Below are 13,831 nucleotides of genomic sequence, written 5' to 3' on the forward strand. Positions count from 1 at the left end.
ATGTATAAAGTATAGTTTTATTTAGAATTATTTGCCTTTTGAAAATTTCTAAAGATATTCAACAATACATATAGAATTCAAAAGAATATCATAAATAAAGCCTTCATCTTCTATATTTTTTTTAAATTTCTTTATCTTTTCCTTTATTTTTAAAAACTAGTAAAAAAAAACCTTTAATTGTTATCTAAAAACCATTTATTTTACTTGGTTTTCGAAAGTTGGAAATAGAGAACAATGAGCAAATAATGCTATGAATTTTTAAAATCGGTTTTCTACTTTTAAAAAATCCAAACAAGCTGTATACCTCGAAGCGCTACAAATACTGAATTACATATTTGGAGTGATTTCTTTGATAAGGAGAATCTTCAAAATTATTCCCTGTTCGGTTCCAGAGAATATGAAACTTACAATTCCAACCAAAACAAAAGCCTCCTTTAATTTCCCTCTCCTTCCCTACCTCTATATTTGGATTTAATAGAAGCGCTTTTAAAAGAAAATCCATGCTTAATTCATTCCTTTTGACTGCCTTCCATGTTACAATGAAGTTAGTTGATAACTAAAGTTATGTTTGGTTCGGAGAACATTTAAGAGAATGCAAGGAAAGAAAATAACGAGGAAAATAAAAAATAAATTTAAATAGTTCAACTCATTTCCCTTATTTTAACTTTTCAATTAAAAGATTAAAGAATTTAAAAATGCATAAATTTGTAATGAAAAAGTAACAAATGCTTGCACCATACTTTCTTTTCTATAATCTGCTCACATCTCCTATGAAAGGCACTAAAAAAATGAAACTAAGATTCTATCATGAGGGAAGAAGAGAACTCAAACCATTTACATGACCGGGCTCACCTCCACTGGGACCACTGTCAAAGTCGTTCTAATGTTATTTGCTCTGATCACAACTACTTTCAAAGGAATCCCAGCTCTGTCTCCCATTATTTCAACGACCTGTAACAAAACCATTAATATATACACACATTAGCATACATAATCACGGAGATTATGATCGACTCAAGGGGCTGGCCCTTCTTCACTAGTAAAGTCTCTCGACGGTTGTACTATGAATAGCTACTAGCTACAACCAAATCCACCTTCATCACGGACGAGGGCAACCCGTGTTGAGTAGCCCATGATGAGACCTTTCCTACCATATTATTTTGTTTTATTTTACCAATATTCTGCACCAGATTATGGCCGCGCATTCAAATTGGCTTTTACATGGCTCATGAGTTTGAGCCAACACAATGTGGTTTTATTACCCTTATAAATTCGTGCACCAAGTAACCTGTGTCTAAAGGAACATGACCCAGTTACACTTACGCATAACTGGAGATCCAAATGGTTCCTTCAGTGTGATTTTGCTCAAATCAACCCCAGTGTCACTCCAAATAAAAGGAAAAGAAAGTAGGAAACATGCATGGGGAATGTGCTTAAATACCTCCTTGATGCTCACAACGGGTTTCCCATCGAATTCTGTGACAACATCACCAGGATGGAATCCAGCCAGATCACCAGGCGATCCTGGAGTTACCTGATTAACAAATTTGAAAGGTTGTAATAAAAGAGATTGAGAAACATGCAACTTCATGAATAATTTTATATCAACATTGTCTAAGAGAGCATGAGACGGGCATGCAATTTGAAATAGAAAGCTTGCATCAAGATATTTGCAGGAAAGAGCTTATGTTCAAATGATTATTTACATTGGATAATATTTCAAACAAGATAACTTAGTTATTAAGAATTTGTTTTTCCAGTCGGCGAAAGATGCAGGTGGCCCAGAAATTTACCAAAGAAAGCCTGTCTTGCAAAAAGGGCTGGTTTCTAGAAATCCAAATCCAACCTGATTATAAATATTTTAGCTACCCCAAACCAGCCAAATGAGCAAATATGAAATTGACTTGTATTACTTTTGGTCAAAAATGATATTATTATATATTCCTAGTACTTCCTATATTTTACACATCCAACCCAAACAAGCATTTCTTGATCTACACCCAGTTTCCCCAGTTCAAGCTGGGTCAGCCCGACTCCCAATGAATTCTAAAGACCATTTGGCAGAAAAAATGAATATGTCTCTTTGATTTTTCTCATTTTCAAAAAGTAAAACAACGAACATATTTAAAAACTTGTAACTTTTGAATCGTTTTCTACTATTAAAGTGTTACTATTCACATTAAATGAAATACAAAATGCAATGTCCTAAAATAACTCATCTTCAGGAATCTATTTTTGTTTTTAAACAGCCTTCATACTACAAACTTGCTTTCTGTCATTTTCAGTTTTTAATTTCTAACAAGCTGATCCTAAATTTGTCAGCACTGGGAAAAAAATGCATATTTTCGCATTAATGAAACAACACACTTCTAAGCAACACTCAGAATCATGATAGGAAGGGGGAGAAAAGGCCAAGAAAAAGCATACCATAGGTACAAGAATGCCTCTGTTGACATCAGGAAATTTGGCATCTTTTTCTTTAAGCTGAGCAGCCAACATGTCATTGAGATCAATCATTTTCAATCCAAGCCAAGGTCGAATGACTCTCCTGAAAAACATTGTAACCTATGATGTGTATGGCTCAAACAACTCAAGAATAACTAACAAGTGCAACCCTATAGTACAGTCATATTGTAAACCAAGAAATGCTTGAAATAACAGATAAATTGACTTTCAATATAAAATAAGATAAAATTCTCTTCTTGGTCTAAAATAAAATAACAAAGAACAAAAACAAAAATTCCTACCGAAAGATCTGTTAGCAGGTTTTCACTGTTTAGAGAGCAAGATGTCAAAGTGGACAATATCTAAGTTATATTCAACCTTGGATTCTTATGAGATGAGGTAAATGATGTAGTCTATACCAAGACAAGTAAATACATGAATGAAATAATATTTCAACCTTCTTGACTGCTTATATTTGAGAGAGAGAGAGAGGGGAAGAGAGAAAGGAAACAAATGATGCAACTCAAAACTAAATTATCAATGGCATGGAATTCAATACCTAAATATTTAATTTCAAACAAAAACATAAAACATACCCATTTTTCTTGAAGTGTTCTATAATTGTGGAAACCGAATCAATAGGTACAGCAAAGGCCAAGCCATCAGCGGCAAGTACTTTCATAATATTAACACCAACAACTTCTCCATCAATATTAACTAGGGGGCCTCCAGAATTTCCCTACATCGAAAGAATTTGAAAACAGAGTACAACAAATAGTAAGTTCACAAAAACAGAATGTCCCAACAACAAAAAGATTTTTTTAAACAGACAAAAGAACTTTTTAACAGATAATACATGAAAGAGTTAGTTGAAACCACGACTGAGAGCACACACACAAGCAGACATGTATATTGATGCAACTATTCCTTGAATCATATACAACAGCATTTCACCATAAAATGACCTCTTGTACAAAGAGCAAAGCACAAAACTTCAGGTCTGGATATCTATGGATTTGCAGCAAGCACAAAATTGTAATCTGCTAATCTACAATACCAGTAGCCTTACGATTTGAAAATTCTCTTCCAGCCTTTTCCTATAGCCACAATCAATATCCTCTCAAATCCTTCCTTAACCCTGTAGATAAAGACATGGAACAGGATGTAGGATCTTATTTCTATAATATGGTCACTTTTGGCCAAAATAAGGTAACTGATTAAAGTCATCCCATATCCCATTTATTAGCAAGACAAAATTTACATCCCTTCCAAATAAGGAAATCCAACCCTGCCCATAGACTGGCTTTTCTAAATTTAATCGATAAAAAGATGTAGGTCTTTGACAAAAACATCATGAATGAAAATAAACTTCATGAATGTCAATAATACAGGTATTTGAATCCTGAAAGCAGCATAGTAGAGACATTTCAAATAATTCAAACCTCAGGCACTAGTTCTTAGTATAAAGGATCAAAATTTGTTGTATTAATAAATTAATTAGTTAATCGTATCCCTCTATTCTCTCTAAACAACTTTGCAACAGTTGTCCAATCAACATCAAGAAGAAATCCCACGGTGACAAGCAATCCCTAAGCCATGATTTCATGCTTTCAACTACTAGGGGAAAAATCATCAAATTCAAACCTTAAACTAATTGCAAACCAAAATGCCACAATATAATATCCAATCTCTTACATTTCTATGTATATAAAATTCAAGTGGCTTATCCAGAAACAAAGTACAGTCGAATGAAATGATAGCTGCTGTTAGGCTTGCCAATGTTAGAATTATTCATCTCAATATCCTAGCCACTGCTATCATCAGTAAATACACACATTACCACACTAAAAGTAGAACAGTGCATGAGGGGATGCACTCATATTTATATACTTACAAGGTGACTGCTAAAGAGAGAAAAATAGAGAGAGAGAGAGAGAGAGAGAGAGAGAGAGAGGTTTATATTACAGCATTGATTGCACAATCTGACTGTAGATACTCTCTCCGCATTCCTCCAAGACCCAGATCATTGCTGTTACGGTCAACACAACTAGATCCAAAAAGGTAGAAACAAAAAAGTAGAAAAGAATCATTTACCATTAGGAGTTCTAGCTAAGTTCATTAATCCAACATGTAAAATATGTTCTAGAATATTGCTACTAGGATCAAGGATGAAAATATTGGTAATCACGGATATATTGGTACTTCGATTTTACGAATATATCGGATATATCGGAGATATATCGGCAGATATTCTGGAAAAAAATATCGGTAGGCTTAAAATTATTAAAAACTCATAGAAATGCAAGGAAAACCTCATAATAATATAATTAGAAGTATAATGGACATTTTAAAATTGTTTTATTGAAAAATTTGATATATATATATATATATATAATATAATTTGCGATATTAGATGTAATTATATCATATCGATCTATAAGAAATGTTAATTTTGTAATTGTTCTCATTATAAAGTCACATAAAATATTTCATTTCATTAAATATCAATAATTTGTACACATTAAATTCATTAAATAAACATATTTCATATTCAAATATACTAGTTCATGTTAATTAAATTAATTAAATAATTCAGCATGTTAATTAAATTAATTAAATAATTTAGCATGTTAATTAAATTAATTAAATAATTTAGCTAAGTTAACTAGTTTAATTTAATTCTAGATGTGAAAATAAATCACAAATAATCATCTAAAATAAACATATCAATTTATAATTAAATAATCAAATTAACCTAAGTTAATTCAATAAAAATATAAAAATTAATTACAATTGAATGTAAAAATAGCATTAAATCATCCATATTGCAAACATACTAATTAATTGAAAATACATGAATTAATTACAATTGCAAACAAAATTAATTACAATTTAAAACAAATATACCTTAAAATGATTAAATAATTGAGCAACCTTAATAAAAATTGGAGTAATGAGAGAGCAAATGAAGAATGAAAGCAAAAATGGATGAAATAGATGAAATTTGGGCTATTTATAGAATAAATTTGGGCCAAAATAGCCGTTGGAACATTAATTTACCGTTGAAAATCAATTTTGGCCGTTGAATAAAAAATTGGGAGCAATCTGGCCGTTGGATCGTCATATTACCATTGGAATCACATCTAGGCCGTCGGATCAACACGGGCGTGATCTGGGCCGTCAGATCAAGTTGCATGAAGGAGGGGAAATATCACAAAAAAATCAGCGATATATCTCCGATATATCACCGATATATCATCGATATATCGGCGATATATCACCGATATTTTGCCACCAGAAGCGATTTTTTCAAAAAATCTCCGATATATCTCCCTGAACCGATATATCGCCGATATATCGCCGATATTTTGGCGATATTTACGGAAATATCTCTCCTCGATTTTTCTCCTCAAAATGTCGTGTCGCCGCCTCCCGATACAAGATATATCGGCGATATATCGCCGATATATCCCGATATTTTCCTCCATGACTAGGATAATGAAGTAAGAAAATCAGATGTTACAAATTCACTACTGACTACAAACTATAAAATATTGAAAGATTTTTAGGTAGTTCAAATTTCATTGTAGAAACCATATGTAAACAAACTACGATTTTTTATGAGTCCAAAGATATTAAGTAAAGAAGAAAAAAAGTATATATCAATTCAGTTCATTCTGAATACCTAACAATACCAGCAGTAACTGTATTTTGAAGGGAAAGTGGACAGCCCAGAGCTATAACCCAGTCCCCTGGACGAAGCATACTTGAAGTGCCAAGTTTTGCAGTTGGAAGTGGAGTTGAAGATTTGATCTTTACAATAGCAATATCAGAATGTAAATCAGCATTCAACACGGTACCCTGAAATGATCGACCATCTTGCAAGGTCACATCAACCTGCAACAGTTAATCGTGACAGTATTGAGAATAACATTTGATATGGCATCTAATAACTTCTTTGAAAAGATTAGGTTGAGAACTTTAGAAGAATTCTTTATGTAAGAAGAACATGCTCTTTCTTTGATCTTACCAAGAGCATCTTCTACTTCATGAACGTTGTATATGGGGCATTATTAGTATTTTGATATTATTTGTATGAATGGATCTAGCAAATCATGAATAATTTTACTATGAAATCAAGTAAATGTAAATGGTCCTTAAATGATGGAAAAAAATTCGTTCATTTCCATCCAGAAATGTTCATGCAGTATGGGTTGCATTAACTTTCTTGGAGTCATGTCTAGGGAAGGGACTGGGTTTTGGATGTAAACATACTGAAATCCATGTGCAATCAAAAAAGTAAACATGGGTTTGGGGTGGATCTTTTAACTTTTCTTTTCACAAAGAAATTATCTACTCTATCCAAATAGTTTTGGGTTTGAGTACCTTTTTCTAGCTCACTTTATTCATTCACAGAAAATTATGATGGATCTAGAGTCCAATATGAGAGATCCACCCACGACATAGAAAATTCAATCAGTCCACCAACTTAGTCTTTCACATGGGCAAAACAAAAGTCAAACATCAGCCACACTATTGAATACACAAATTCCAAAAAAATGATCTTATTCAAATAAAAGTTCCTTAAGCAAAAGTTAAGCAACAAGAGTAAGTTGCAACTAAAACCTATGTCTCATGGACTTCTCTCGATTGATTAACCACATGCATGATGGCCAATGTCATACCAAAGCATTCAAATTTTTTTTTTTCCTTACTTGTGTAACAGAAACAACATAATACATGCATAGACAACTAGCATATATAACTAATACATTTTTATGATGTTCTTGTCTAGAGATGTTAAAAAAACCATAATATATTCCACTGCATCACTTTCAGACTGACTCACATGCATAGTTGTCAATTAGTAAGTTGTCATGTATCATTCTCCTATTTTTTCATGTAACATATTGCAACAATTTCTCACATGTTGAAAAATAGATAAAAATAAATAAATAAGTATGCATGTGCAAAACACATATAGTGCCAGAATGTAGTAGTGATATATAACCAATTTCACGAAAATGCGAAGGATAGAAAAGGTGAAACAACTTCAATATAATAGATAAGTAAACATTAACTATAAGAGTTTTTCTGAAAACAACTGAACAAGATATGATGTGTTCACACATAGTCCATTAAAAGAACCCAAAAAATAAGTCTGCTAATAAAACTACGACACGAAAGTCTTAAAGTTCACTCAAATCCCCAACCAATATACCAAAAATGAAATATGAGTATGTATATATATTTATGGATACATATGTGTTCATGTGTTGTAGTTTCAAAAATTCCAAGCCTCCAGGTTCCAAAGTTTTAAAGGGCCAAAAAGCGGTCTTGAGGCTAATGAGGCAAGGTGCAAGCCTCAAGATGCAAAGGGACAAAAACCTCAAAGTAAATAAATTTTAAAAAATAATACAAATAATAATAAATTTCATCAAATAGAACAATAACAAACTGTAAAATAGAACAATAAAAACCTATAAAACTTATAATAAAAAAAAATTAATTGTTAGCTATTTTCAATAGTTTTTACGTTAGTTCCTCCTCATCCATTCTTCTTCTTCTTCATCCATCAATTCTAGTGATCTCTTTACTTCATTTATTAATGACAAGATTAATAAGACAATAATTATATATAAACAAACAACTTTAAGAGGAACTCTATTGAGATGGCATGGATCTTTCATGAACAAAAAGCAGGAAAAAAAAAAAAGACGCTTTGAGAACCACTCCCTCTATGTTTGTTTTGGACGATATGAAAAGAAAGAAACAAACGAGCTTTTGAAGACTCAAAACAATCAAAACAAGCAATTAAAATAGATATTTCTTTGGAATGGATCAAACTGTATACAGATGATCATTCTTTATCCATGATGCATTCTTTATTCATGAAGGGCTATGAAGATTAGATTAGCAAATAGTAAGGAGAGAGGGTTTTTTTTTTTTTTTTTCTCTCATTTTCTTGCTATCCATATTTTCAAATGGTCTTTCATTTCTTTCTTTCCAAATACTCCAAAAAAGGCATAAAAAAGTAACCTTTCCACACTTTGGGCTTCTTCCCTAGAAAACTGCCATGCTAGCATAGGAAATTCTCTTACACTAAAGAAGTTAAGACTCGCTCCACTCCAAATATGAAGAATAAAAAATGCCACAAGACCCTATAAAAAGGGATATGATCAACCAATTCTTCTGCTTCCTTACAAAGAAAGCAAGGTCCACCAAGGTCTTTCCTCTACTTCTTAGCTATAAGCTAATCCAACATCAAAACCCTCACCTAAACCGCTTCCTAAGCAAAGAACCCTAGTTTTATGGGGACCCAAGAATTCCAACCCACTTTTACAAAAAAAGACCCTCCACTTTCCAGTTCCACATAATTTGATCGTTTAGATTTTTCCAAATCAGTCTATCCTCATCATTTCTTCTTATTGGTCACCTTTGTCATAATAAATGCGTTAACCTCTTCCAATCATGAGACCGTCTTAAGAAACGTTGTCTCCAACTCTCTCCCCCACCTAATTCTCCACAAACCCACAACCAAAGCATCCTTTCAATGGGCTATGGCAAAAAAAGGGAAATCTACACACAAGGGGGTCTTTTCAAACTTCCTCATAATGAGTTGTTTCCACAAAGTCTCCCCTTTTTGTGACAAACCTCCAACTCCACTTACCAAGCAAAACTTTCTTTAGAATAGATAATTCTATAATTTTCCCATGCATGCGATAGGGCATCTCACCAAATAAGGCTTGGTCTCAAAGGCTACATTTCAAACTCCACCCCACACACACAAAGACAAACCACAACCCAAAAAAATATGTCCCAAAAGCCTGTAAAATCTCAAATCCAATTGAATAGTAAAGCTTCAGCTTCCCACATAGTCTTGAAACTCATTAAATATTTTGAGGCTTCAACCTCCACACCTCAAGTGGTTGGGGGTTGAGAGAAACCCCAAAAAAGTTGTAAAGAAAAGAGATAAGTATAAAATGATATTAGATTCAAGTGCATAAAGAGAATTTTAACGTGGAGGAAAAGAATAAAAATACAAAAGAGAGTTTCTAAAATTTTATTTTAACTTAAATGTACATTTTAGACAATATTGCATTATTAAGAAACTATTTCAAATTTGATTTTCTTAAAATTTATTAAAAATAGACAAATGTACATGTATTCCGTGCATGAATATGACAAAAGAAGGGGAAAAAAATAAGGAGAACATCTCCTATGGCTTTGTATTGTTGTTTATAAAATTGTAGGAAGTGAAGATTTTAAGGCTTGAGCTTTCAAAGCAGAATCTGAAAGACAATTTTCCTAAAAACCTCTATTTGTTTAGCCAAAGGGATCCTTGGGAATGTGAGCCTATTTGTTATAGATCTCATTAACAGGACCCTTTTTGGCATTTTCTAATAATACTTCTATTCACCAATTATAAAAAAACCAACAAATAGATAAAAGGAGTATGTGCCACATTTTGTATCTTAGGATATAATTAAGATACAATACACATGGGTAATACATCATGTTACATGAAAATGTATTATGCCTTGTGTTGATGCACAATAAGCTGTTGACAATTATGCTGTGTACCATTCAGGCTCTTGATGATTATACCTTGTGTACAAAAGAAATCTACAACCAAATTAATGGAGAATTTCATGACTAGATATCAAGTGCTTGCGTGCATAAAGCTCAGAGACATGGCAAAGAATGGTCAAATTATCCCAATGTCAAGAAGGCAAGAATATAAATAGGAAGTGACAAATAAAATAAAATGGGGCCCACCAACCTTCCCTTTGGATGAATCATTAAGACCATGAAAATCAACTACAACATGAGCACAAGTTAAGATAGTACCATCAGGATCAATGATAGTTCCAGAGCCTATGCTCTTTCCAATAGTCATCCCGTTAAAACCTGCAAGCACAAAATTTAAAAACAATGCTCACCAATAATTTCTCAAGGAAAACACCTCAAATGCTAAACTAATAGTCCCTGCAACATACCCTGTGGTACTGATATATTGACAACAGCAGGACCAACCATAGCAGCTGCATTGGCAATACTATCTCTGCCTAAAAATCCACAAGATGGTTTCACACCATCACCCACTTTCCCAAAAGCTTCCTTATTTACATCCGCTGATGGAACAGGTCCAATTCTAGAGAAAATAGGCGGGAGATTCCCTGAAAAAAAAAAAATTACTTGACCAAATAATAACAAGAGAAAGAAGCTGCTATGCCAAAAGAATGATTATAAATAACATGAAAATTCAAACCATATGGCTTTAGAGTTGAAGTGTAGATCTACTAGGTTGGTTGATGAGACAATTCCCACATGAATTCCTCTTCCAGTGGGTAGCATCAAGTTGAATTTTGATGGATGCTACTTAGCTGAGTACAGTTAGGAATTGGGGACACTCACTGAGCATCCTATAACATTAGTGAAAGCACTTCTAAACATGGTAGAGTGGGCTTAGGAATTGAGGCATCAATATTCACATTGTTGGAAGGCATCAAGCTAACCAAAGCTAAGGGCCACTCCAATCTTCCAATAGAGAGAGATTCCACAATAATACTATCACGGGTGAATAAGAAGGAAAGAAGCTTTTATATTACTTTAGACTTGGATTCCTTAGCTAATTACATGGTAAATATCTAAACAGATTGAGAAGCCAATTTTGCCTTATTATTCAGCTTGTAAATGTAACAATTTTGGTAATGCAATAACCTTAACTCTCTCTAGAGTATGGAGTTGTCTTGTGAATGAAAGAGTTTGCATCCTTATTTGTATTTGTTCATTTTATGATAATGAAATGTTTGTTTATGATAAGATTTATAATTAACAAAAAAAAAATACACACCAACAACAACAAATAAATATAACTTGAAAAAAAACAAACCAGATTGCGAGGCATCTCCCTGAGAAAGGAATGAAGAACGATGAATTATATCTTGAGCAATTTGCCATGGCCTCAACAATGGCTCCCGAAATTGTGCCGGAACAGATATTGATACCGTTGTTTCTAGCATTCAAATTCATTCTAGATTTGTTAGCGAATTCAAGGGAATTAAGCCCTGTTTGGTTTGTAAAGAAAAACGTCCGGAGAAAAGAGGGCAAAGAGAAGAGTCAAAAGGCCATGTTTTTCGAAAATAGCTTTCTGTTCTCTATAAGAAAAAACATATTTAAAATAAAATTATTATTCCACAAAACATGCAGTTCTCAAAAACTGACTTAGAATACACTTGCCAAACAGAGTCAAAACATTCGGTCTTTGGTTCTTCACATCATCTGTGATCAACACAAGCACTTGGCTTAGTTCCGGATCACGGCATCCATAAACCAACGCAACAACACAGAAAATTTTGCCCTTTTCCTCTATTTTCCAGTTAACAAAACAATAAGGAAAAAGATAAAAGTTCGAAGAATATTTGGAGCTCACTGGAATCTGAATCGCGACGCAAATACAACAAACCAGAGGCGGCAGCGGCGACAGAAACCTTCCGCAAGACGGAGTTTATAGTGGAGATTCGAGCCATTCTCTGCGAATATAATAACAAAAGTTATTAATTGGATGAATTGGCTGTTCGGCTCCCAAGATAATATGGAAAGAGAAAGGAAAGGAACGGACTTTAAAGTTGAGAATGCAGCAGTAACACTTGGAAGGTATGTTCTCGGCTCACTGTGTTTTCTCCGGAATCAAACAGAAACGTAGAGAGAAAGGGAGCATTTATTAGTAGTCTCCGACGAAGTAGTTTATCTGCATAAGCTTCATGAGCTTATACCCTAGCAAAGCCCAGGCAATTGGGCCGTATTCAGAACCAAGTTTGAAACGGGCCTCAACTTGACCCATCCCAGAGGTCCAACACAAACGAAAAACCCAGCGAGTTAGGATTTCGGCTCATTTTCGAAACCTTGTAACTGAAAGTGGCAAGCCCAAACAGGCCATAACAGCTACAGTGAAGGTCGAGGCTTAGCATATAAACCGCAAACCTAGAGAGCAACTCCTTTCTCTTGCCAATAGAATATAATGCTCAATCATATTTAGACCATCCCATAAAATTTTCAACCCATACACGGACGTGAAATATGTTATTCGCATGCCATGAATGATCTAACCTCAAAAGTAAGTAGCAAAGGAACAAAATGCCCATTTCCATTCTAAATCAATTTCCATCAAGTAGGTTTTCATTTTGTTTTCCCACTGATTTCAAATCAAAGATGGTTGATACTCAAAAGATATCAATAAATACAATAACTGAAAAAGGAGAACCTTCCATTTCATTTGTAAAATAGATACAACTACAGTAATTATTAATCCGCGACTCTAAGGCGAGGGCAAAAGCAAAAGCCAAAAAAAACCCCTAAATAAACAAAGGATTATAAGAGAGTTTAGGCTTTCTTAGGGGACTTGGGCTCTGAATTGGATTTCTTCGGCAACAACACTGGGTTGATGTTGGGCAGAACACCACCATTTGCGATGGTAACACCTCTGAGAAGCTTTCCCAATTCTTCATCGTTTCTCACGGCCAATAGCACATGTCTAGGGTTGATTCTGTTCTTCTTGTTATCTCTTGCTGCATTTCCCGCCAATTCCAATACCTTCATTGCAAAAAGAATTGGAATGAGAATTGAAATTTTTTTCACAAATTAAAATTTCAAGTATCTGATAGGAATTAAGCACACGATATGTGCTTCATAAAAACCGAGCTATGTTTTCTAAACCGAAAGATATATGGTGGAAAACTTCTGTTTGGATCAGATATACATTACAAAATTAATGGAAATGAGCAGTAAAGTTTTTTTCTTAAACAAAATCCATTTGCACTTTTCCATTTTAAGGAGGCGATCAGAGATAGATAACACGAGAATGAAGGATCTGAAGCAGGTTTCGAAATCAAATGACTGAGAAATCCAACTTTTTTCCAAAAAGGAAACTGCACCATTATTCTCTTCAGCAACCAAAGAGAGACGTACCGAACCAAAACTATAGCTATAGCACACATTTCAAAATCAAATAAAGCGAGAAATCTAATCTTTCCAAACAAAACTTCCCTTCATTTCCAAAGCAACCAAACACAGAAAGATAAATTCAAACATCAAGGATCAGAAAATACCTCAGCGGCAAGGTATTCGAGCACAGCGGCGAGATAAATTGGAGCACCGGTTCCGGTCCGCTGAGCATAGCGGCCGGTCTTCAAGAACCGGGCGATACGACCAACGGGAATTGCAGGCCGGCTTTGACGGATTTCGACACCGACTTCTTCCTCTCTCCGCCCCTCCTTCCTCCGGCACCCTTCGTTGGCTTGGTGTTCTCCATTGTTGACTCCTTCTCAAGCTCTGCCGAATCTCCAAATTCAAATATCCCAAATCGACGTTTAGAATGCGGTGG

At 34.1% G+C, this 13,831-nt stretch overlaps 2 protein-coding genes across 2 annotated transcripts; both read right to left on the bottom strand.

Annotated features, from left to right (window-relative positions):
- Nucleotides 1–643: 643 nt before the first annotated feature.
- Nucleotides 644–12,580, bottom strand: LOC117930880 (putative protease Do-like 14). Its single transcript, XM_034851648.1, has 11 exons — nucleotides 12,071–12,580; nucleotides 11,882–11,981; nucleotides 11,342–11,464; nucleotides 10,446–10,625; nucleotides 10,229–10,356; nucleotides 6,131–6,342; nucleotides 4,411–4,492; nucleotides 3,042–3,184; nucleotides 2,428–2,548; nucleotides 1,442–1,534; nucleotides 644–951 (listed from the first exon to the last, which is right to left on the bottom strand). The coding sequence occupies exons 2-11, from the start codon at nucleotides 11,976–11,978 to the stop codon at nucleotides 835–837; spliced, it is 1,296 nt and encodes a 431-aa protein (XP_034707539.1). The 5' UTR covers nucleotides 11,979–11,981; nucleotides 12,071–12,580; the 3' UTR covers nucleotides 644–834.
- A 118-nt stretch (nucleotides 12,581–12,698) lies between these two features.
- Nucleotides 12,699–13,831, bottom strand: LOC117930881 (probable histone H2A.5). Its single transcript, XM_034851649.1, is given in 3 exon segments — nucleotides 12,699–13,041; nucleotides 13,557–13,660; nucleotides 13,663–13,831. Coding segments are annotated over 3 exon segments (411 nt in total). The 5' UTR covers nucleotides 13,760–13,831; the 3' UTR covers nucleotides 12,699–12,831.

The sequence above is a fragment of the Vitis riparia genome, chromosome 14 (assembly GCF_004353265.1).
Source record: "Vitis riparia cultivar Riparia Gloire de Montpellier isolate 1030 chromosome 14, EGFV_Vit.rip_1.0, whole genome shotgun sequence".
NCBI classification, from domain to species: domain Eukaryota; kingdom Viridiplantae; phylum Streptophyta; class Magnoliopsida; order Vitales; family Vitaceae; genus Vitis; species Vitis riparia.